The sequence below is a fragment of the Tricharina praecox genome (genome assembly GCF_024521635.1).
Source record: "Tricharina praecox strain CBS 144465 chromosome Unknown BZA05scaffold_7, whole genome shotgun sequence".
NCBI classification, from domain to species: Eukaryota; Fungi; Ascomycota; class Pezizomycetes; order Pezizales; family Pyronemataceae; genus Tricharina; species Tricharina praecox.
The window spans coordinates 1200330-1222568 of NW_026250409.1; the positions used below are offsets into that span (position 1 = coordinate 1200330).

General features: G+C 55.0%; 7 protein-coding genes across 7 annotated transcripts; 3 read left to right on the top strand and 4 right to left on the bottom strand.

Annotated features, from left to right (window-relative positions):
* Position 1: 1 nt before the first annotated feature.
* Positions 2-3072, bottom strand: BZA05DRAFT_253379 (WD40-repeat-containing domain protein). The gene is made up of 7 exons (XM_051480046.1): positions 2770-3072; positions 2525-2606; positions 2037-2368; positions 1448-1971; positions 901-1371; positions 666-798; positions 2-379 (listed from the first exon to the last, which is right to left on the bottom strand). The coding sequence occupies exons 1-7, from the start codon at positions 2894-2896 to the stop codon at positions 126-128; spliced, it is 1923 nt and encodes a 640-aa protein (XP_051341356.1). The 5' UTR covers positions 2897-3072; the 3' UTR covers positions 2-125.
* Positions 3073-4827: 1755 nt separating this feature from the next.
* BZA05DRAFT_253440 (uncharacterized protein) lies at positions 4828-5485 on the top strand. Its single transcript, XM_051480048.1, has one exon. The coding sequence runs from the start codon at positions 4879-4881 to the stop codon at positions 5386-5388; it is 510 nt and encodes a 169-aa protein (XP_051341357.1). The 5' UTR covers positions 4828-4878; the 3' UTR covers positions 5389-5485.
* Positions 5486-7764: 2279 nt separating this feature from the next.
* On the bottom strand, positions 7765-9692 carry BZA05DRAFT_435101 (mitochondrial carrier domain-containing protein). Its single transcript, XM_051486355.1, has 4 exons — positions 9169-9692; positions 8957-9113; positions 8390-8893; positions 7765-8327 (listed from the first exon to the last, which is right to left on the bottom strand). The coding sequence occupies exons 1-4, from the start codon at positions 9359-9361 to the stop codon at positions 8243-8245; spliced, it is 939 nt and encodes a 312-aa protein (XP_051341358.1). The 5' UTR covers positions 9362-9692; the 3' UTR covers positions 7765-8242.
* A 126-nt stretch (positions 9693-9818) lies between these two features.
* Positions 9819-10341, bottom strand: BZA05DRAFT_392941 (TOM complex component Tom7). Its single transcript, XM_051483169.1, has 3 exons — positions 10256-10341; positions 10075-10187; positions 9819-10014 (listed from the first exon to the last, which is right to left on the bottom strand). Exons 1-3 carry the CDS (start codon positions 10277-10279, stop codon positions 9993-9995), a joined length of 159 nt encoding a protein of 52 aa, XP_051341359.1. The 5' UTR covers positions 10280-10341; the 3' UTR covers positions 9819-9992.
* A 65-nt stretch (positions 10342-10406) lies between these two features.
* On the top strand, positions 10407-11966 carry BZA05DRAFT_392944 (uncharacterized protein). The gene is made up of 2 exons (XM_051483170.1): positions 10407-10817; positions 10867-11966. The coding sequence occupies exons 1-2, from the start codon at positions 10738-10740 to the stop codon at positions 11792-11794; spliced, it is 1008 nt and encodes a 335-aa protein (XP_051341360.1). The 5' UTR covers positions 10407-10737; the 3' UTR covers positions 11795-11966.
* On the bottom strand, positions 11962-15245 carry BZA05DRAFT_392947 (MIF4G like-domain-containing protein). The gene is made up of 7 exons (XM_051483171.1): positions 15188-15245; positions 14914-15134; positions 14606-14822; positions 14246-14510; positions 13985-14191; positions 13060-13933; positions 11962-13006 (listed from the first exon to the last, which is right to left on the bottom strand). Exons 1-7 carry the CDS (start codon positions 15196-15198, stop codon positions 12105-12107), a joined length of 2697 nt encoding a protein of 898 aa, XP_051341361.1. The 5' UTR covers positions 15199-15245; the 3' UTR covers positions 11962-12104.
* On the top strand, positions 15246-15839 carry BZA05DRAFT_392952 (ubiquitin-related modifier 1). Its single transcript, XM_051483172.1, has 3 exons — positions 15246-15321; positions 15384-15548; positions 15605-15839. The coding sequence occupies exons 1-3, from the start codon at positions 15284-15286 to the stop codon at positions 15720-15722; spliced, it is 321 nt and encodes a 106-aa protein (XP_051341362.1). The 5' UTR covers positions 15246-15283; the 3' UTR covers positions 15723-15839.
* Positions 15840-22239: the final 6400 nt, after the last annotated feature.

Genomic DNA, 22239 nt, shown 5'->3' on the forward strand with positions numbered 1-22239 from the left:
AAAAAAAGCACGTCAGCATTGAACCTTAACTAGCAGCAGCGGGATGGCATATGGAATGCATGACGGGGTATGCGTGGGGGTGCGTATGCATCTTTTTGTGGGGGTAGGGTGGGTGTGGGATGGGATTACGAGGCAGAGACTAGATCTGCGCATTCACCACCGTTTGCAGTTTGCGGGGTAAGGGGATGCCAGGCAGGCAGGCTCAGGGAAGAAAGAAAAAATCCATCCGAGAGAGCATGTGACGGCGGCATCTCCAAAGTGTTGGGAAAGCTGAAGGGGGAAAGGGAGTTGGGTGGCACTAACCTCCAGATACGAGCACGCATATCGCCGCTTCCTGTTGCGAACAGTCCACCTGTAGGGCTCGGTGCAACTGAGATAACTGATCAATGACACACAGCAACGGTTAGCTGACCTGCTAGATACCTTGGAGGCAGAGGAAGAAGCAATCAAAGATGCACATTGACGCGGATCTGTCCGAGCCATTGCGAAACAGATCTGCATCGTATGCAGACAAACTCTACGGTCGAGATCACGAATGACATGGCGGCATGTAACTATTCGCCTCCCGAATCCTCGAATAAAGCGGCAAAAAAAAAAAAAAAAACAAGGAGGGAAAAAAAAAAAAACAGGAAATCTCGAGAAACCCGACGAATGGCAAGACTTACCGGAATTCTTGTGACCCTGAAGCATAAGTTGAGCACTTGCGGTGACGGGATCCCAAAACTGCACACCGCGATCTTTCGAGCCACTGAGCACCCATTTTCCATCAGGAGTCAACGCTACACTGAGCACAAAGTCCTACCATCAATCATGTCAGCACCGCCACCAAACGATTTTTGAGTACCTACGTGCTGTAGCACGATAGATTCCCTCCATCACGGGCAATGAAATATAACTAACCTTGTGTCCCTCAAAGGTCTTGGTGCACTTGCCACGAGTGGTACCGGTGATGTTGGGCACGTTTCTTGTGGTGTGCAATTCCCACATCTTAATGGTCTTGTCCAAACTGCCCGAGACCAACTCTCGGCCGTTGGGGGAGAATGCTACACTATAAACACTATCCCGGTGGCCGTCGGGACCTTCCAGTCTCTCAATCAGATATCCGGTATGCGCATCCCAGACCCTCACGCTCTTGTCGAGAGAGCCGGCCGCAACCAGTTTTCCGTCGGGAGATATGGCAACAGTCGTGACACCGTCTTCGATGCTCAGAGTGAGCACGTTCTGACCTGAGTCGATATCCCACACCCGTACGGTTCTGTCACCACTGCCGGAGGCGATATGCCGACCGTTGCGGGCAAAGTCGAGGGAGTAGATGTCTTGCTCGTGACCGTGGAAGGTATGCCGTATCACACGGTTTTGAATGTCCCAGACCTATCGGCAGGTGTTAGTCGTGACCGCCAACTTGGAAACGCGCCGAAGCCGGAGTCCCCCTCTCCCTTCCACTTACTCTGATCTGCTTGTCTTCGGCACCGGTAGCCAGATACCTTCCGTCGGGGCTGAAGCAGACACTACGGATGTACAAGTCACCGTCCCTGTCTACCGTCTCGTCCTGCAATTGCGTAACCTTGTGGCCAGTCTGGACGTCGAAGATTTGAGCGCTGCGATTGCAACCGGTAGCGATGTACTTTCCATCCTGACTGAATCGCACACAGCAGACCACACTGTGGTGCTCGAGTGTGTGAACCAGGTCGACATCCAACATCCGCGGTACCCTGGGGTTGAAGATCGCAAACCAGTCCGATCCTTCCTTCTTCTGACCCGGAGGCATGTGATCGAGATTGAGATCGGCAAGGTTGTTGCCGACCGACGGTAACGCGGGCACGGGACTAGGGCGGGCAACCTGCGGAGACGCGCGAGGATCCTGGTAGGGACCTTGGGACTGGTTCTGCTGTGGTGTACCGGGACCTGGAGGCGGGCGAGAGCGCTTCGCACCAGGAGACGCGGTCGGCAGGGGCGGCTGTGTTCCGTAGCCTGCGGGGGAAACTGTCAGTTTGACGCGCGCTGTGGACGGCGATGGCAGGTGAAGTCTATCTCACCGTTCATGAACGATCCTTGTGCGTACCCCGGGACGGGCTGGGGCTGTTGGGGAGGTTGATTGGGCGGCAATTGCTGGACCGCCACCGGAGGCGGCGGTGGGATATGTTGCTGCTGTTGCTGTTGCTGCTGCTGTTGCTGGTCCTGAGGTTGCGGGGGCGCGAGGCCCGGGCCATTTTGACCACCCTGACCCGACATTATACCGCCAAAGAGATCCCTGGGTCCGTGCCCTATGGAAGGAGGCGCTGGCTGCGGTGGTGGCGCACCACCATGACCGTGGGCGCCGCCACGCGCATCCAATTCACGTGTGAGTCGTGCGATTTCGTCCTCGTACCTACAGGAGCGCGGAATCGGGCCGTGTTAGCGATGCACGGTTTCCATTGGGTCGGGTCGGTGGGTCGGCGGGCGGGCTGCGCTTGAGTTCCGCGCGTGCGCGCGAGTGATACGTGCAAGGTTTGGGAGGAAGGGGGGATGAGGGAAGAAGGCGCACTTTTGTTTCATAGCGGTATGCGCAGCCTCGAGCTGGAAGACCGTCTGCCTGATCACGTCCATCTCCTGGACCTGCTGCTGGACTGAAAGTGAAATCACGTTAGTATTCTGATTCATCAAATGCGATTCCAAAATGTTCATCACTTTGGGCGCATGGCGGTTGAGACGCCAGACACCATCGCGACGCGCGACCAGACGGGAAAAAAACTGCCGTCCCAAGAGTGAACACGTAAAGGAGCAACATACTTTTAAGCTCATAGTCCCCATTCCGAACTTGCTGTGTTTCGAACTCGGCCCGTACTTGATCCAACAGCTCATTAAGGCGGGACGGCGCGGCTACCATCCCACGGTGAGAATTATACATCCCTGACATGACGCAAGGGAAGGCTGTTCGAAAGCGTTATCTTTGGTCGATAAACACTCGAGACTCGCGTGTTGTTTTCGTCGGTAGCGATTTTTCGGTGGTTGTGGTTGCGCTGAGGAGGAGGAGGTGGTGGTGGAGGAGACGAGCTTGATGACAGGTGGTTTTCCTCAAAGTTGTCGACAACGCGCGAACGGACCGAAGATCGTGCGCACCCTGGTTCTGGAAAGATGGCACGGGCTCGGATACGAGTGCTGCCAAGCGAAACGATGTTCCTGCAAGTCGCAATTATCTGTTAGACTAGCCTACTCGCACGCGTCGTCAAAGTCGTCTTTCGTCCTTTGTCTTTCGTTCGTGAAGAGGGTATGTCGCAAAAGAGCGTGAGGAGGGCAAAAGTTTATTTCTCGACGAAGAAGCCAAAGGTGGAGCTGAAAAGGGGAAAAGTAGCAGGGGGGGAAGACGCCCTGTCGAGGCAGCAGCCTCGAGGATTGCGGGGGAAGAGGACGAACGGAACGGAGCGGAGTGGGGAGAAGGGCGACTACGGTATGGAGATGGGATATCAGGGTGGTGTGGTGGTGGTGGAGGTGGAGATGGTGAAGGCGGAGGTGAGAAGTTGGTGATGGTTGGTTGGGTATGAGTTGGGTGGATTGGGGGGTGGGGACGGGATGATGGTGGTGGTGGTGGTGGTGGTGGTGGTGGTGGATGGGGGTTAAGGCTGCTGCGCAGCGTGTTGCGGGTGTTGCTACTATCGATGCTGCGTTGCGGCGGCGGATGATGGGATTGACAGGGTAGAAAACAAAAAGAGCCAAGTGTGGGTGCGGTAGGTACCTTCAAGAAGCGACAGCAACACAGATGAGGAACAGCCGAAGAAGAAGTTGTTTGTTTTTTCCGGCACCGACAACGAGAGGAGCGGCGCGCAGTTAGCGAGCGAGTGAGGGCGTGTGCGTATTCGATCCGATGTTCGGGATACGGGAGTCAAATGCGTTTGTTCGTACGCGGACGTTGGTGGCGTTCGTTCGTTCCGTTGGCGTCGTGGTGGATGGATGTCTCGGGAGCGTGGGGAGGTAGTCGTTGACGTTTTACCGCGGGAGGTTCCTGCGGTTGGAAGGTTTGGTCACCTTGTGGTGATGATGTGAAGAGAAGGAGGAGGGGGGAGGGGGTGGAAGAGGTGGAAGAGGAGGAGGAGGGGGGGGAGGTGATGAGGTGTTGGTGGGTTAACTATTGTTATTTGGGGAGAAGGTGTCTAAGACTAGGTTTGGCTTTTGGTAACGGGAATCGGCGAAGGTTAGGAAGGAAGGGGGGGGGGGGGGGGGGGGGATGGATACCTAGTGGCAGAGGCAGTGGTAGCGGAGGATGGGGACGGGGGGGTGAAGATGATGCGTGGAAGCACGCAGGCAGTAGGCAGGCAGGCAAGCGACAGGTTTCGTGAGGCGGCGGCGGCAACTATGGTGATGGTGTATAGAGTGGACTACCGTACTTACTTTTGGGACCATGCGGGACCGGTGCCGGGACTAGGAAGAGGACTCTAGACACTCTGGAGACTCTAGAGAACTGCCCTCTCGGCGCGGACACGAGAGGAAGAGTTGCAGAACGGACCTACCTCCCACCTACCCTGGATCGGATCGAATCACTAGTACCGGTCTGTACAGAAGAAGAGGGAGACGACCGAAGAACAACGAAGAACGAACAAGCAAACATATCAGTCCGTATATGTACAAGTAGAGGCCACATCGAGCACCGCTGCACTGTACGCAAGACGCAGAAGTCAGCAGCAGCAACGAGCCCATCCATCCACTCATCCATCCATCCAGCCATCCACCATCCATCCACCACCCATCCATGGAGAATGTGTATACCCGCCGCGCATGCAGGGATTCCCATTGCCCACAGACTTCGGCATCAGGGTTAGGGGAGCAGCGGTGGGCCACCTCTGGCTGCAGCAACGCTACACACAGTACGCTAAACAGTAGCTGGCAGGTCATCGTCCGCCATCGATGCCAGCCGGCAATTCCTTCTCCTCCTCTTCCTCGTCCTCCTCCTGGGTTCGCATCCGTCCCAGAGTACTAACAACCAGACGGCCGAGCAGTCGGGGACGACCCCCAGCAATAGACGACTCCCAGCAATGGACGACTCCCAGCAATGGACGACTCCCAGCAATGGACGACTCCCAGCAATGGACGACTCCCAGCAATGGACGACTCCCAGCAATGGACGACTCCCAGCAATGGACGACTCCCAGCCAGAGGGTTCCTCCCCCCCTCCCGCCGGCAGCACAAGCTGCTGCTGCTGCTGCTGAGACTCGGATCAACGTGTATCCAGTCCGGGACTCGCACGACAGGCCACAGCTTTTCGTTCGTGTTCACAGTTCCGGTTATGACGGTAACACCGACCGACCGCACCGACCGCACAGTCCACCCTCCAGCAAGCCAAAGAAAAGCATGTCAGCACCTAGTAATAGTGTGGGATATAAAGCACCAGAACGTTCCCCTCCGCAGAGCACATAGACTCAGAGCCTATTCTGGTGCCAGCTGCATTTTCAAGCCTTGAGTTTATGACGGATTGAAGGTTAACTGGAGTATGTACCTGCCAAAGCTGCAGCTGCAAACTCTCATCTCCCCCGATGACCCGTTCGGCAACCCAGATATTCATAATCCATCAGCACGCCATACTTTTTTCTGACTATGTACGAGGCTATATATGCTGGTATTTAACTACTGCTGGTTGTCCGCAGAGTTCGTTTGTATTCTGGCTCAATCAACAGTATGCAGTTTCTCCATTGTTAACTTGGGCTGGTGTGCTCTACCGAACGCTCACCCATCATCGCCTGGAAAGTTGAAACTGGGGGTTTCAAACTGCTTCTCTCTCAGTTTTGCGTGGTAGATTCGTAATGCAGTTGACAACCGAACTGGGCCTAGGTAGACTCAGTAAACTGTACCTGGAACAGCCGATACGTCGGGCCTCACTGCCATTACGAATTATAGGCGCAAGGTGAGGCACCACTTACCCTCACACCCGAGTACCGTACCCGAGTACCGTACTCGAGTACACGCCCCGTTGGTGGCCACTGACCAGCCCGGGCAACTTCCGCGCCGTCTGCTATATAACTGCTGACAGCCAAACCTCTCTACCATGTATGTACTTTGTATATACACCCGCTGCGGAAGTTGGAAGTTGGAACGGGAGGCCACAATACACACCCCCCACCCCCACCAGCCACCGCTAGTTACAGTACTCCAGACTCCAGTTGATAGTCAGCGGCCGGTGCAACCGCACACACGCAGCGCAGCGCCGCAGAACTCCCGGATGACTCGCTCACCTGCATACAGCATTGGACCGTACCGTACCGTATTGGAATGAAAGGAAACAAGAAGGAATAACTACAATGCCAAGACGGGGTGCGGCGGCGGCGGCGGCGGCGGGAAGTGGCGGCGGCAGGATGTGGCTGGAGGTAGCTTGCTTGATCTGATCTGGCGACGGGCTGGTTCGTCATGTACGACTCACGGCTCATGAGAACCCACGGCAGGGCTGAGGACTGGGCATCTTGGTGGTTATGTACATATGGCACTTGATCTTTGCTAGGCTCAATATACCACACTAATCTTACCACGTTTATAGTTATAACCTTTAGAAGTTTACAGTACCCCACGTAACACCTTAACACCTTAACACATAACCTTCCAAGATCTGACGCTGAGCCCTGCTGGTCCCGGCCCTGAAAGTCAAGCTGGTTCTGATCCTGATTATTCAGTTGGTTTCGGCCCTGATAATCTAGCCGGTTTCGGTCCTGGTAGCCAAGCTGGTTCTTGCCATGATAGTTCTGCTGATCAACTTCCTCCTGGTCGTCGTCCACGAATCGAATGGGTTGACTCTGTCTCCACGAGCCAGTCGATCCTTCTGCCTCACTTTCGAGATTCGAGACCAACTACCTTGTATCATACACCCTCGCACTTCCTTCGAGTTCCAAGATACGGTACGGTACCTATGCCAGTGTCAAGACTCCCCGAGTGAAACTATCGAGTACCTAGTCCACCAGAGAACTGCTTGGCCAGCGTGTTCAGCATGCCGGTAAATTGTTCCATAATTCCATAGCTCCATGGATCCGTAGTTCCATAGGTAGTATCATAAACCTTATATAAATCTACCTCCCCCGCCACCGTTCTGGTCCCCGTCCCCGTCCTCCGCTTCAACTACCAGTGCCAGTACCAGCCAGGTCCGCACAGCTGCTGGCTGGCTGGCTGGCTGGCTGATTGAGCATTCGCCAAACGCAGCGTTCCCAGTGCATACCTTCCTACCCACCTGGACACTCACCACCAATTCACCAAACCCGCCAGTCCGTCAGTCCGTATACTACGGCATACATGCAGCCAGCATCGGCACCGACAATCCCTCAGGAAACCACGCCCACCTACCTACCCAGGTACCCCGCGCCGTCATCATGGTCGAAGTACACATCCGCAGTTGCTCCCCCACGGGCCACGGGGCTGCGGCAACCCCCGAGTCCCACCTCCTGTAGAGTATTTAAACCTTCGCTGCGTCAATGCGTCACTGCGCCCTACCTGTAACCCGTGGCGAAAGCCTATGTATGGAGCAGCAGCAGGAGCAGGAGCAAGCTTGGATTTACAGGGTAAATTCCACCGCTCAACTCTGTTCCACACGGTTCAATACCCCGCGGTGCGGGTGGGCGGGCGAGCGTCCAGGGACGTGTAGACGTCTTGGGGGATATGCCCAGGCCACAGCGTAGTCTCAACGGTCCCAACGGTCCCGACGGAACGCACGGTGTGTTCGGCGGTCCGAACCGGGGACTGGGAGCACTGCGCGGATCAGACTTCCCCGTGTGGTGTGGAAACTACGTGGACGGTAGATGGGTGAAAGTGTTTATACCCCTCTTCACCCCGCCTCCCCGAATGTCCTGGAACAACGGTAGAACAACAGTCTAGATTCTCAGAGGAGGCCATAGATAATCACCTGTTGCTGATGAGTGATTCCACTCTCCCCCCCACCCCGCCATATACACGAATAAATCGCCAATCCTATCCCAAAAAAACCTCCCAAACACCAAAAAGAACAAGAAGAAAAAAGAAGAAAAAGCCACTGAAAAAAAGCCAGCTATATAGATGTAAGCCGAAGCCTCCCGTACTTGTATGACATGTAGCCCCAGCACCGCCGACACCTATCAAAGCCACAGAAAAGAAGAACCAAGATACCTTCACAACTCTCGAACAGAAATCCCAGAAAAACGCCGCCGCCGTGCCAATTTCCAAACACCGTACAAAGGTATAGGAGGTATAGGTATATCGAGAAAAATGTGCCGAATCTACGGTACGCCAGATGAATCTCTACCGGTGATCGCGTATTCGCCTACCCGAGCGAGCGCTTGACTTTCTCATAGACCAAGAATGTAATGCACGTTGCTGGTAGTGTGCGCGCGACATTGGCTCCAAGGCTGCAAGTAAAGCAAAGTAGTCAGCTTCCGCAACCTCAAGACAAACATGGACTCTCACTCACCCCTTGTAGAACCCACGGAGTCCCTCGCCCTTCCAGATCTTTATCGCGACGTCTCGGGGACCGTTGTAGCCTTTGTCCACATTCTGCGTCCGGGTCTGGATCACCTTGAGGGGGCACGAGAAGATGTACGCTGCGGACTTGCCTGTGCCACTACACATGATGAAGTCCGTAGTGCCCAACTCGGAGCCCTTCTGCGCAAGCCGCCATTCCTTGAGTCGCTCGTAAATCGTGAACTGTACGGACCCGTGGCCGACGGCGAAGAGCGCGGGCGTGAGCCCCTTGAAGAGACCGCGGACACCACTCTCGGCCAAGATGTTTTTCAGGCCGATCAACATCGAGGGGTACTTGTCAGAAGGCGAGGCGGCGTTGGCTAGCATCCGGGTTTTGATGATCCATAAAGGATTGGTGAGGATAGTGGTCACCACACCCGCGGCGCTAGAGGCGACGAAGTAATCGGCCGAATCCAACTTGTTACCGTAGAACCGAGTTTTTATATCGCCATAACTACACCCAACACCCATCAGCATAAAGAATTCAGAGGAGGAACGGGGAACGGGGGGGACCCACAACACGAAGTACAGCGCCCAACCAGAGGCGTTACCGACCATGTTCACCGGCAATCCGCGATACAGACCGCCAAAGAAGCCCTTACCCTCGTGGAGATACAAGTGCTTCAAAATCCTGTAGGAGGCTCCAAATCTGCGAGACTGGTTCGAGCTGTCGGCTGCGCAAAGTTAGCGATGCGCCGCAGACGTCGGATTGAACTGGGTTGAGCGAACCTTGGAGGCGCGTCTTAACCGTGTCCAATGGGTGTCCTATCACCGTTCCGCAGGCTCCAGCGCAGAGACCGGCGATCGTGTCGGTCACCACCGCCGGGAAGCCGAGGCCTTTGCGAGGAGTAGGAGGTCCTTCAATATCTCCGGGCGGCGGCGGCGGAGGGAGTGTGTCGTTCTGGCTCCCGATGGAAGCCATGTTGAGCGTTGATATGTCGGTTGGTGTCGTTGGTTGGTGGTTTAATGGTGTTGCGGATTATGGAGGGGTAGTGGAAGGAAGGAAGGAAGGAAAGAAGGCGGGGCGCGATTGTTGGTTAAGCTGGAGGAGAGCCTCGACACTCGGCATGCGAGGGTCCCGACGGTGATGCGGGCTCGGCGGCGACTCGTGAAGCGGTTGAACGGGCGGGTGGGGCGGCCATGGCCACGACGACGGGATGCTGCGAATGCGGGAGTGTGCGCGGGCGGGCGGGCAGGCAGAGGAGCGATGTCATCGCCATCGGTAGTTGGCTTAACCGAATCGGTACCACGGCCACTGCCCACCCATGGGTGGGATGGGCCATGCAATGTGCATTCCCGGCCCCCGTAAGCGCGGTAGAGCAGATTTTCGAGCAGGCAAAATCACCGCGAGCTCGGGGGTCGGAAACGAGTTACACAATGGGGTTGGTTTGGATGACATTCGTATATATTCTACACTGCTATGGCCATCCATCTCGCCGTCCGGGCCAGGCCCGCCTTCGGAAACCACACATTCAATTCCATGATAGTCGTACAAGAAGCATTACTCTAGCCCCGTTCCCCTCCATCCCCAATTTTCAGCACATCACTGGCGTCTAAGCCAAAGGCGAGATGAGACTGCAAAACGGCCGTCTATTAGCTGCGCCCGCCAGACAAGAAGGACGGGGACATATGTACCGAATCAACGCAGGCTTGGGCTCGCTCCGAGTGTAGCCAAGGTAGATGATGAGGGGCAGGTAGCCGTAGTGGATAGCGACGCGCGAGAGGTCAATGATGCGGGAGATTCTCTCCTACAGGCACATTAGCATTCGTTCGGCGTCGCTTTGAGGAGGAGAATTGTGATTTCCAAGTAACGAACCTTGGTCTCTTCGGAAAGCTGCATGGCGATGTCGGTTCGTGTGGGGATTTTGGTGTGGTGGAGTAGAGCTGCGTGGGGCACGATCGATGAACAAGCTGTGTCTTTCGGAAAGAAGAAATCTTAACCAGCAACCCGAGAACATGTGACTTGAGCCTCCTGCGGCTCTCCCGCACAGTCCTCGGTTTCAATCTCTCCGCATACGTCACAAATCCAGTGGTTCAATCCACCCGACCAAAAAAGAAACAAAAAATGGTCGAACTCTGTCCGCCAGCAGCACTTGGTCCCTTGCCTCCTCCTCTACAACTATCGCCGCAGCCACCGCCGCCACTTTTCAATCGCGAGGATTCACGACCGCCAGCTCAACTACAGACAACGCCGATACCACAATCACAGGAACAATCCTCCCTTATCATAACCCCAGACCACATGCCCCAGGGTTTGTAGTTCCTCGTCATCCCCATCCTTGTGCTCTCGGGGCGAGCATGCCGATTAACCGGCAAACAGAAATCCACATCTCACTCGCCGAATATGTTGCTCTAACCTCCGGGCGGACCTCCTCCAAGTGCTCCTCTCATCCCATCTATATCCTCGGCCTTACTGACCCCCAGCAGCTGGTCCTTCGCTCACGGTCTCCTCCTCGGCCAGCTCAGCGTTCTATTGTTGACGATAGTCTTCATCCGCTTCTTCATCTTCGGTCCGACACCGTCGACGCCTCCGCCGCCCAACCGGCGCATCACCAAGAAGCGATCGTCCTTGCTTCGCGCTCCCCCACCGGCGACCATCGGCACGATCCTCAACAAAACATACTACAACGTGTCCTCGCACCAGCCCGAGTCCCTCGACTGGTTCAACGTCTTGATCGCACAAACGCTCGCGCAATTCCGCGCGGACGCGGTAGCAGACGATGCTTTGCTCAACTCTCTGCGCAGCGTTCTCAACAGCGGGAAGAAACCCGACTTCTTGGGCGAGGTGACGGTGTCGGAGGTTGCGCTGGGCGACGAGTTCCCGATCTTCAGCAACTGCCGGATCTCGCCCTCGGAGGATGACCCGGGTCAGCTGCAGGCCCGCATGGACGTCGACTTGAACGACGTGCTCACGCTGGGGATCGAGACGAAGCTGATACTGAACTGGCCGCGGCCGAAGGTCGCGGTGCTACCCGTCGCCCTCGCAGTGTCCATCCTGCGCTTCTCAGGGACGCTGCAGATCGCGTTTATTCCTAGCCCCGAGGGCAGCGGGAATTCGACCACGCTGGCGTTCAGCTTTCTCGATGATTATAGACTCGATATCAGCGTGCGCAGCTTGCTCGGGAGTAGATCGAGACTGCAGGATGTGCCCAAGATTGCGCAGCTCGTCGAGAGCAAGCTGCATCAGTGGATCGATGAGAGATGTGTCGAGCCGAGGTTTCAGCAGATTGTTCTGCCAAGTTTGTGGCCGAGGAAAAAGACGACGAGGGAGCAGCAGAGGGCCGGCGAAGAGACGGACATGCTCGAGCTTGCGCCGGATGGCGTCAGGAGGCGGAGGGGGACTATGAGTGGGTAATTTGCCGTGATGTGAATGGTTATGTTGACGAATGATGATGAGACGGTCTTTTTTCTTCTTTTTTTTGAACACAATTCCTCCGTATCAATAAGACTGGCTAGATGGAATGATCAACTTTTTTTTTGTAAAAGTAGGTGAAGGACAAGCAGCATCCATAGCACAGTTCAGTCCCACTCGATGCACATCCACAACGGCAAAGAGCCGATACTGCCTAAAAACAACCATAAACACTAGTACAATCACCACCATTTCAACAAATCCAACAATCAGATATCTATCCTACAGTACCCTCACGCGAGACCTATCCATGTCAACCCTCCATCTTGACCTCCATCTTCATATCAACCTCAGCCTCAGCCTCATCCTTAGCCTCAACCTTAGCCTCAACCTCAGTCTCGTCGACATCGGCCATCTTGACCTCCACATTCCCATACCCATTCCCATTCGCGCTCTTATTGATCTGCAACGTGCCATCCTCGCCGACCTCAAACATCCTCCTGAACGCGCGTAGCCAGCCCTTAGCCCACCACTGAACCCAGACACGGTTCTCTCCGTTGGCACTCTCGTCCTCGTCCTTCAGCAGAGCCAGCTCGCCGAGGCGCTTCTCGACCTCGGAGAGGATTAGCGCCTGCTCGGCCTCCGCATTCGTCAGCGTCTCCTCAAACTGGTCAATCTGTTCCTTTGTCACGCCTTCGGCGCCAAGCACACTAGGCTTCGCGGCCACGATCTGGCGGACACGGTTGTTAACCTTGTTGATAGTTGTGGCGACCATTTCCCACGCGTAGGTCTTTGCGAGCGCCTCGGGGCCGGCGTCGTACAGGACCCACTCGACTACGGAGATGGGCGCGACCACAGAGTAGTTGAGGAGCTTGTCGACTACGTTGGCACCGATACCGGGCTGGTCTTTCCAGTAGCTTAGTACTGAACCTACGATTTGTCGGCGCGCATCGGGGTGCTCGAGGCCTATCGCTAACAGCTTCTCTTTGCAGCGCTCTATGCAGGAGAGAACGTGTGAGAGGGATTTAGCACCGATATGGCAGATACAGGTAATATATGCATCGCGGGCCAGTGCACGGGGGTCGGAGGCATCAGCAAGACCCTTTTCGGCAGCGAGGTCAGCGATGATTTGGATCATCGGCTCGATTTCTTCCTCTTCTTTGCGTTCGCTGACGGCGATGAGGAGGGCCTTTCCTTCGGTCTTGAAAGGGTTTTCTATACAACTAGTCAGCAGTGGCGCCTCGGATAAGGCGCGAGCATACACATACCAGTCAAGTCGAACTTGAAGACAGGCTGCTCCTTCTCCCTCTCCTCCGGAATGAGCTCCTTGAAGGCATCCGGCAAAGTTCCCTTGATTCTCGTGGCAAAACTCAAACGAATCTCCTTCTCTAACGATCCCAAGATGAAAGCCTTCTTCGGGTGCACATCGGCGAAGTTGAGATGCTCGCTCCATTCGGTCCACTTCCACGTGTAACCAAAGTTACTCAGATGGTGCGAGAACCAGTCGGTAAACCGGTTGATCAACTCGATATCGATGATCTCTAGATTTCGGTACATGAACCTGATGGCTCTTCCCAAGCTAGGCGCAATTGCGGCAGGAGCGAGCTTACACAGCTCGGTCAGGATTGAGTGGTAGTACACCAGCTTGTGAACTGGGGTAGGCAGTCTGAAGAGCTGGCTGAAGATGGCATCGACGGCAACGTCTTCCGGCTTCCAGGAGGAGAGTTGGTCGCCATTTGCGACCTCGGTAACGCGGTCGTAGGGAGTCGCCCGTTTGATGAACGATTTGGGGTTGAAGAAACAGTCTACCTCGATCAAGAATCGAGAAACGGACATCCGGTTGCAGTCGAGGATGTTGATGGTGTCGACGATGGCGTCGCGGAACAAGCTGCTGGCCAGGTCGCCTGGAGGTGGGACGGTCTCAATGGGCTGGTCGGCAAAGACCGAGAGGTACATGTCTGGGAATAGCAGGGACTTGTCCACCGGGTATTCGTCGGGAATCACAAGTTCAGGGAGATCGTGGGCTGTCCCCGAAGCTGCGATATCGTTCCATGGCGTTGGCAGACACTGTATGGTGGTGAAGTCGTTGTCCCTTACACCGGTCAAGAAGAGGTTCAGATTCAACGTCAGAGCCCGTGCCATCTACAACCGACGTCAGTACCTACACTGCGGAAGCAAGGGAGGGCGTCTTACGTGCTGACCTTCGAATCGAGGGTCATTGTATGGTGCTGTGTTGCCAGCGAAAGGGTCGAAGAGACTCTGCATGGGTGCTTTGATGAGCGTAAACCTATCGAGCTTCTCGAGCAAGGCGGTCGCGATCGACTCGTCAAAGTCCGACGTTGAAACAATCGCATACGGGATGGTGATCAAGATGATGTAAAGAATCTCCAGCAGCAATCCCTAGGAGCCTGTCAGCCACCTTCCGTTCAGCCCCCAAGCTCGTCCCAAACAAACCTCATTCCCTTCACCCTCATACGAGGGGAGCTTCTCGGTGAGCGCGTCCAGTATCGGGCCGACACCTGGTTTACCACACATGTCTCCCAGACACGCAAAGAACCGCAGCCTAAGCTTAACCCTCTGGAAGTCGCCGATCTGTAGCTCCCTCTGCAGCGCCTCCGCCATATTGTCGATGACCGCCTTACCGGCCTCTTCGCTCTCGGAGTTCGCGACTCTGACGATCGTGGCTACGAACGGGATCTTGAACGGCTGCTCGACAACACTGTACACACCCTCAGTCAGCCCCCAATCCATCCTTCCTTCCACCATTCCCCGGCGATGGCTGTAGCAGTAGTCGTAGGGGGGACAATAACCTACAGATCATGTAGACACTGCACATATCCCTCGCGGAAATCCTCATCCGCGAACCCGGCGGTGAACCCGGTAGCAATGTTCTTGATCGCATCCTCAATTTTGACCAGCGGCGATTCGGCAATCTGTATAGTCTCGCGCTTCAACCGTTGCAGTGGATCTTCGCGTTCGTACCGGCCGCCGCGTCCGCCGCCGCCACGGGGATGGTCTCCATCGGCTTCCTCTGGACATCCACAACGAATTCAGCACTTGACTTGCTTCGCACAAGGGGGCCACGCAATACAAAAGCAACACAAAAGCAACACATCACATACCAGACCGATGCCGTCTCTTGGGCGCCCTTCTGTTTCCGTCTCTGTTATTTCCGCCGCGGTAGTAGTCCCCCATTTCCGTCGGTTTGGCTGGGGCGGTTCGGGTGGTTCGGGTATTCTCGTGACGACGTTGCTTCGTGTCCGGTGTGCAATTGCGATTGATTCCCCAGGGTCTCCTTTGGTAAACTTTTCTCTCGAGTTGTGGGTGCAGACTGGTGTGGGTGGTGTGTGTGTGTCCTTCGCGTCGTTCACGTCTAACGAACTAACTAATCGGCAGAGCCCAATCATTCGCTCACCGTCTTGGCGCGAAAACCTAACCCCAACTTGGAGATCCCAGCGAAGCGAAACGGAACATCAAAAAACCCCCACCACCATGACCGCCGACACCTTGCCCATCACCGTGGAGTTCAGGTATCACCGTCCCGATGCTGCCCGTGGGGTTGCCGGCCGGTCTGCTAACCATGGCTACACAGCGGCGGATTGGAACTCCTCTTCGCCAACAAGCGCACGCACAAGCTGCAGCTGCCAGCTGTCGACCCATCCACGGCGTCCGCAACAACGATCGCGTACCTCGTAGACCACCTATCCACGCTGATGGCGGACTCGCGGAAGGAGCTATTTATTGTCGATGGAACAGTGTATGTCCCAACCAATCAAGCTACGGGAGGAAGGGAAAGTACTGAGATAGCGGAAGGCGGCCGGGGATCCTGGTGCTCATCAATGATGCCGACTGGGAGCTCGAGGACGAGGAGCGGTATGTCCTCCAGGCTGGGGATACAGTGCTGTTTGTATCCACTCTGCATGGTGGCTAGAATACATCATTGCTTGCTTGCTGGCCGTGTGTAGTGATCGAAACAACCCCCGCCTGAACCAATAGTTTGATCATCGTTTGTCACCCGCTCGGCATAATTGATCGATCCACCCGTAGGCCTTATTACGGCGCTTGGTAACGTGCGCCTGCTACATGTGCATGTTGTATCTACGGATGGGATCAATTGTCAGTCATCACTGCCCAAGCAAGAAACAAAAGGTGTGCGAGTTCAGTATTGAAGATCTAGAGGGCGGCCAAGCACTACATTACCCCCCTCAGCCTACCCCATCCACCGAGACCAGCACAACCATCCAGGCACCATCTACTTAATGCAATGAACCACAGCGCGCATACCATACTTCCCACCAACACGAAACTCACCGCCGTCCCTCGAAAACCCCGTGATCACCGTAGACATCCATGATCCATCCATCCCTCACTTGCCGAACGCCGCATGCCACGTCGGGGCTTGCAAGGCACCCTGACGGTAAACTAGCCGCCATATTGAGATTCTCAGCCTGGTCTGGTGCACTTGGAACCAGTGCTGTTGCACCGCTGACACGTCTTCCCGCGAAGCACTTTTCCATCATGGCGTTGATCTCGGAGAACGGACGACGTCTCGCACGTGAGTGCGCCGAGACTCTGCGGCCCGCTGCCGGATGCGTCCGGGTGGATGCGAGGCGCCCCCCGATGCTCGGGTTCGCAAAGTCGGGGAGGTCTTACCGCTAGGTGGAGTAGCTAGAGCGGAGGTGATGACGATGCAGAGGACCGAGAGGATACTGAGGTAGATACTTACCCACCATGGAATCGGTTCATCACACGATATCACTCGCTCAACTTCCACTTGGTCCACTCCCGGAAAAAACCACCTCACCACGGGAAGTTGGTGGCCGCCATAGTCTAGTAAAGGCCGCATGCGACAATAAATTGATTTTCTCTTTCTCTCCACCTAACCACCTGATATTTGGTGAGAGTACCGCAAGACAGAACCAAGAGATTCCGTATCATACATACGTTCACCTGTAAAACATCGTACCTAACCCTTCTCATCTAGTCTACCGGATTCCCACCACCTAAGACGCAATACTATCCTAGTTATCCCACTAGATTCAGCTCGGAGGATCCCACTATCTTGGAGTCCGAGGCGGTGACACTCCATCCTGACACTGTGGCAGTACGGATTTTGAACGAGTACATTACCGCCGCACGGACTGCTATTGAGGTGGAATTGATAAGCTGGAGTAGGTACCTATGCAAAATGTAACTAATGACCATCAGCCAGACCGCCAGTCCGCCAGTGGACAGTGCGATGAAACGCACGCACGCACCGGGGGCCGGTAAGGTAATGTATGTACCGATGCGAGAGCCATGAATTTAACAAGGATAGGTAGCATTACAGTACCTACCAGTATATCCAAGGATGCATCCGGTACCAAGGTATGTACGAGGGGGGGAAACATCGTAAGTTACCTAGGGAGTACGTGCTATGCAAGAATCGTAGCCCAGATCTACGTACCGTCCTTCAATCTTGGAAACTACTTTCGTCCAGCCGAAAATGGTCAATCGTCATCTCTCTCCCTCGGCCGCCAGCCAGTGAAGATCTCGAGACGGACGTCGGACGGATAGGCGGATACCGGTAGGTACCGTAGCACCGTGTTGTATGTTGCAGTTAACTACTTAACTCCCAGGCCAGATCTTGGTCCACTCGCCGTTCTTGTGATTTCATCGTCCCGTGTAGGTGGAGTATATATCCAGTACCAATCAGATTTCAAAAGAAAATGAAAAGCCTTGCCCTGGTCAGCGCAGACCGTTTCGATCCAATCCAGAGCTCCAGGCGGAATGCTGCGATCCATAGTGTAACGAATCACCAACCCCCTGAAGTACTTCTAGCCTAGTCTTTCCCCTCCGCGACACGATAAACTCCCTCTGACTGGACTGGGGAAACACCCGAGAGCCAACCACAGAACCAGAATCAGAACCAGCGGCCAGCGGACACTACAACCGATCCATCACCTCGCACCTGTATTCGTACATCCATCGGCAACTCACAGACGGGGGGGACCACAACCCACACAACCAACACACTCCCCTAGGTGATTCCCTCTGGCAAGCAAGCAAGGGAGTTGGAGCCCGCGCGCACCGTCCCTCCTCCAGCGAGTGACCGATCGCACACGCACAGTACCACTCCACTCCACACGTATCCATGTGCAGATCTGCCGTCACTTACTTACTCTACTTACACACCTACCTACAAGCCCATCCGTCCACACGTCCGCTCGTACCATACGTCCAGCCCAGTCCAGTCCCCGCCGTAGGGGACGTAGGGGAGGTATGTACTCTACATACAGACAAAACCCGGTTTTGCAGAAAGTCAAGCGTGCCGTTGGTTGCGATTTGGTTACTCCAGCTTTCAACTGCCGTATGTAGATACGGTATGGGGACTCGTTGGCTGCGTACACACCTACTACTACTACATACAGCTACCGGTACCACGGAGCCCGGTCCAGCCGGTTGCACTACCTAACTAATGTGATACCGTGATACCTACCGTGTGGCCGGCCAGTGCCGGTTGTATGTGTATGTTTTGTTTTCGTCCTTCTTTTTTTCTTCTTTTCTTTTCTTTTCTTTTCTTTCCTTCGCAACCACAGTGCGGCGGAATGCTCCTCCTGGCTACTACCGGTATAACTATCATGTAATTCCGAGTGCCTGGCTACCACCGGTTCAGGGTCCAACCAACCAACCAACCAACTCGGGATACTGTAGAATCCTCGAGCAGTACCGTAGGATGTATGGATGTATGGATGTATGGATGTATGACGTGCGAGTAGAAGTGCGCTGTATGTAGGGTACGGGGTTAACTACGGTCAAGAGTGGGCCAGGTGATAATTCGGAAACTCGAAGCCAATGTATGCTTTTGCTCTGCTTTGCTTCTGCGCCTGCGCCTGCATGGCATGGGCATGGGCGATCATCCAGAAGCAAGCAAGCAAGCAAACCGGCCAACGAGCACACGAGGACAGGGGGAAGAGGAGGAGGGAGGGGGAGGGGGGAGGGGCTCGGTGATATGGCTGCTGCGGCGGCGACGGCGGCGATGGTGATGGTGGTGGTTGTGGTGGTTACTACTGGCCATGTATGTACGCACGCACGGCCTCACTGCAATCCAATCCAACTGGGAGCCGGGAGCTGGGAAGCTGGCTGACTGGTGGACCCTTATTTGAAGTGCGAGTGATCCTATCGATACCCACTTACCTACATATCGCCTGTATCCGTATGTAAGCCTGGTACGAGTATATATGCGGGTCACTTTTTAGGTAATCCATTGATCCTGTTATCTCCTCCGCGAGCTGTTGTAACTGCTGTTATTCGGCTGTCTTGCCCAGGCTCCAGCCAGTTAGGTACAACCGGCCGGCCAGCCAATGGATGTGCTCGAGTACGGGAACACTTGCTCCACCCTCTCCGCTCCCACACACACACACACACACACAAGAGAAGTCAATGGCCGAGTGATCCACCGTATACCGTATACCGTATACCGCAGTTAGTTACCTGCAAAACACGTTGCACACTCTAACATAACACCCGCCGTCAATCTCAATCCCAATCACTCAAGAGTAGAGTAGCCGCGAATCCCCAACTATCTGCTAGTAGATTGCCAGAAGCAATATGTCCCACGTGTGTGTTTGTGTGTGTGTGTGTTGACAGCAACGGGCAGGGAAAGAGGTCGAAGCTTCGATTCCTACTAGTATGGTCCATAGCAGCCGCGACGGTCCGAATCGAAACGATGATGGTACCGTGCAGATTGTCAGCTAGGGGGGAGGTGTGCACTGTGCACGACCCTTTCCCGCCGTCCCCGCCGCCGCCGGCCGCGGGAATTGGAGAAAGGTACATGTCAGCGGTATTTTTTTTTAATACCACAACACCCACCCACACACACACACACATTTTACACACACACCTGCAGAGGGAGAAGGAAAAGGAAAAGGAAAAAAATCTTTACACATGATACACGTCACAATTAAAGCTCCGGCGGCGGCGAACGAACGAGTGAGGAAACATTGCATTGCTTGTTCCCGTTGCATATTGCTGTGCACACACTGCAGTGGACAGGGCCCTTGAGGAATCGGGGATTACGGAGGGAATCAGATATGTACAGCCCCCTTTGCTCGACTCAATTGCCTGTGCCTGGAGGAAATGTCCGTGCTCTGGAGCAGCATCGGGAAATGATCATCAGCAGCCAATTGTGTTCCTGAGGTCTGGGTGAATCGTGATGGGTACATGGTACGTATTCCGCTTCCGGAGCTTGCGCGAACCCAGACTTCGGCCAAACAAAAAACAACAACAACGACAAAAAGCTCCCACTGTGCTGTGCGCCCAAGGCCCCAAGTTAAGGTAAGGGTACACCACGCATTCCGATTAGCGAAGGATCCAGCACTACAGCAGCTGCATTCGCCCAGCCCGGCCCAGCCCAGCCCGAGAAGTCTCTACTTGCTGAATTCGCTCGTCCTCAAGAAGATGAAGAATCTGCCGGGTGCTCACACTGCATTTTCGTTTTTTTACATATCGCTTTCATCCTATTGATCCCCATTAGTTAGCGTCCAGGCCGAGTGCCCGCCGCCGCCGCTACCACCACCACCACCACCACCACCACCACCATCGTGCTAACTAGCCTCCGAGTACATAGTAGTAAACGGTTGAACGGTTCAACCGTGGGTTTATTGATTGTCCAACTGGTGGCGCGGGCCAATCAGATGGCGGGGCAACTAATCGGTTCATCTAATATCACGGCACCTCGAGCTCCCATTCGCAACCACCGCCACCTCAGCACCACCACTACCATCCGTTGAACGTTGAACTTCGAAATTAGATGGCTCCATTTACCGTATGTGGTCCAGCGGGCCATCGTCCTTCGGCTCTTTCTGATTCTCCCGCAAAGCCGCAAGCCGCTGTCTCACAGCATTCATCCCAATCAATTCCAATCAATCCAATCCAATCCCGTTCGTCAATCCCATCCGTCAATTCCACTCGTCAACCCATCCATTCATCCAAATCACATCCTATCCCTCCAAGTTCCGCGCAATATATCAGGAGCCTTAAGAGGGGGTGAGAAGGGGGAGATCAGCCGAGTACCTACTTCTTAACTATGCAATGTTTTTGTTTTTTGCCACTTACCAGATATTCGGGATCTCAATCTTCAGGCTCGGGCTGTGACCAGTGCCGTGGCCAGTGCAGTGACCAGTGTGCACCGTGGGCTTGGACTTAGTCTTGGAGATGGGCTGGAGCGGAGTTTCACCGATTTGCACACAGGCTTGAGGCGCATATACGGTGAGACCGACTGAGCGGGTGTCAATTTCCCGGACACATCCCCAACTACCGTAGGACCTTTGCATGTGTGTGTGCGTATGAAGATTCGTGTGTGTGTGTGTGTGTATACCGCACCGCACCGTACCGTACCCGCCACACGGTCGTCGCGGAGGCGAGGCGAGGCGAGGGGCAGCTGGCGACGGAGAAGGCTGTACCGGAGGCCGTTGACCGCAGGCCGCGGTGCTGTGGTTCGTCATCATCCCCCCCCCCTCCCCGGTGACAGGATTATACCCAGGGACTCAGCCGGCTGAGATACGTATATAGAGTAGGTACACGAGTGCTCGCCAGGTCTAGGCTCGCACGAAACCCGTTGCGCGTGCCATATGACATCGGTATGATATGAGCCTTGAGGGCGGGGGATGTTGCGTGAGGGGGAGGGAAACGAAGCAAGGGCTGGATGAGACGGTTGGTTGCCAGTTGGTACCAGGTATATCTACGCCGGATGTCACGCGTACGCCCTACGGGAGGCGTTGTGAAGACTGAACGGCGAAGAGAAGGTGGTGCCGAGCGAGGGCTCGATCGGATCAGCCGCAACCGCTGAGGAGGAGCTTGGCGATGCCGGAGAGTGCAGTGTCCGTGTAACCCTCCTGTTTCAAGCGTGAACGCATGGCCGGACATCTCGGACTTCATGTTTCATCCTGGGATGCGTCATTGATCCTCACTCGGATTCGTTGGACGTCAACTACGGCACTCTGGTTGGCCCAGAGATGTAATCGCCGTTGGTTACCCCTCCAGCACTATGGTACCTACTCTACCGGCAACTTGTGTAGCGGACCCGGGAACGGCAGCAGTTACCCATTACAGTTCCCGCAACCGCAATAGCTGTCATTGCCAGGCACATAGGCGGCAAGGATGCAAGGAACAGATCCAGCGAATAGGATCCTATGTCTATCCCGAAACGAGGGATGGGCGCTGCCCTGGTGGGCGGAGTGGGTTTCAACTTTCTCTGCGACGGTCATGGCAAGATTATCTAGATGAGATCAGATAAGCGGTGGTGTACTAACCAGTAGTCTTCGATGCTCCCAAAACATGTACAGTAGCGAAATCGCTACGACACTCCCAGAAGAAGCCATAGGTAATGAGCAGTACCGGCACTGGTATCTACATATATGTACCTAGCAGGGCACTTTTCATAGGGCTCGGATGGCGTTGCCGCCGAT

What these genes read in the sequence shown, in the direction of transcription:
- BZA05DRAFT_392952 (XM_051483172.1), top strand. Translation starts at nt 15,284, where the DNA reads ATGACCGCCGACACCTTGCCCATCACCGTGGAGTTCAG. An exon ending in CCCATCACCGTGGAGTTCAG is followed by an intron (nt 15,322 to 15,383) that starts GTATCACCGTCC and finishes ATGGCTACACAG; the next exon opens with CGGCGGATTGGAACTCCTCT. An exon ending in TTTATTGTCGATGGAACAGT is followed by an intron (nt 15,549 to 15,604) that starts GTATGTCCCAAC and finishes AGATAGCGGAAG; the next exon opens with GCGGCCGGGGATCCTGGTGC.
- BZA05DRAFT_392941 (XM_051483169.1), bottom strand. Translation starts at nt 10,279, where the DNA reads ATGCAGCTTTCCGAAGAGACCAAG. An exon ending in AGCTTTCCGAAGAGACCAAG is followed by an intron (nt 10,188 to 10,255) that starts GTTCGTTACTTG and finishes ATGTGCCTGTAG; the next exon opens with GAGAGAATCTCCCGCATCAT. An exon ending in CCCAAGCCTGCGTTGATTCG is followed by an intron (nt 10,015 to 10,074) that starts GTACATATGTCC and finishes GCCGTTTTGCAG; the next exon opens with TCTCATCTCGCCTTTGGCTT.
- BZA05DRAFT_253440 (XM_051480048.1), top strand. Translation starts at nt 4,879, where the DNA reads ATGCCAGCCGGCAATTCCTTCTCCTCCTCTTCCTCGTCCTCCTCCTGG.
- BZA05DRAFT_435101 (XM_051486355.1), bottom strand. Translation starts at nt 9,361, where the DNA reads ATGGCTTCCATCGGGAGCCAGAACGACACACTCCCTCCGCCGCCGCCG. An exon ending in GGTTAAGACGCGCCTCCAAG is followed by an intron (nt 9,114 to 9,168) that starts GTTCGCTCAACC and finishes AACTTTGCGCAG; the next exon opens with CCGACAGCTCGAACCAGTCT. An exon ending in CTCCGTGGGTTCTACAAGGG is followed by an intron (nt 8,328 to 8,389) that starts GTGAGTGAGAGT and finishes CTTTACTTGCAG; the next exon opens with CCTTGGAGCCAATGTCGCGC.
- BZA05DRAFT_392947 (XM_051483171.1), bottom strand. An exon ending in GTGCAGTGTCTACATGATCT is followed by an intron (nt 14,511 to 14,605) that starts GTAGGTTATTGT and finishes GGGTGTGTACAG; the next exon opens with TGTTGTCGAGCAGCCGTTCA. An exon ending in ATGAGGGTGAAGGGAATGAG is followed by an intron (nt 14,192 to 14,245) that starts GTTTGTTTGGGA and finishes ACAGGCTCCTAG; the next exon opens with GGATTGCTGCTGGAGATTCT.
- BZA05DRAFT_253379 (XM_051480046.1), bottom strand. Translation starts at nt 2,896, where the DNA reads ATGTCAGGGATGTATAATTCTCACCGTGGGATGGTAGCCGCGCCGTCC. An exon ending in CATACCGCTATGAAACAAAA is followed by an intron (nt 2,369 to 2,524) that starts GTGCGCCTTCTT and finishes GCGCTCCTGTAG; the next exon opens with GTACGAGGACGAAATCGCAC. An exon ending in CCGAAGACAAGCAGATCAGA is followed by an intron (nt 1,372 to 1,447) that starts GTAAGTGGAAGG and finishes ACCTGCCGATAG; the next exon opens with GTCTGGGACATTCAAAACCG.
- BZA05DRAFT_392944 (XM_051483170.1), top strand. Translation starts at nt 10,738, where the DNA reads ATGCCGATTAACCGGCAAACAGAAATCCACATCTCACTCGCCGAATAT. An exon ending in TCCGGGCGGACCTCCTCCAA is followed by an intron (nt 10,818 to 10,866) that starts GTGCTCCTCTCA and finishes GACCCCCAGCAG; the next exon opens with CTGGTCCTTCGCTCACGGTC.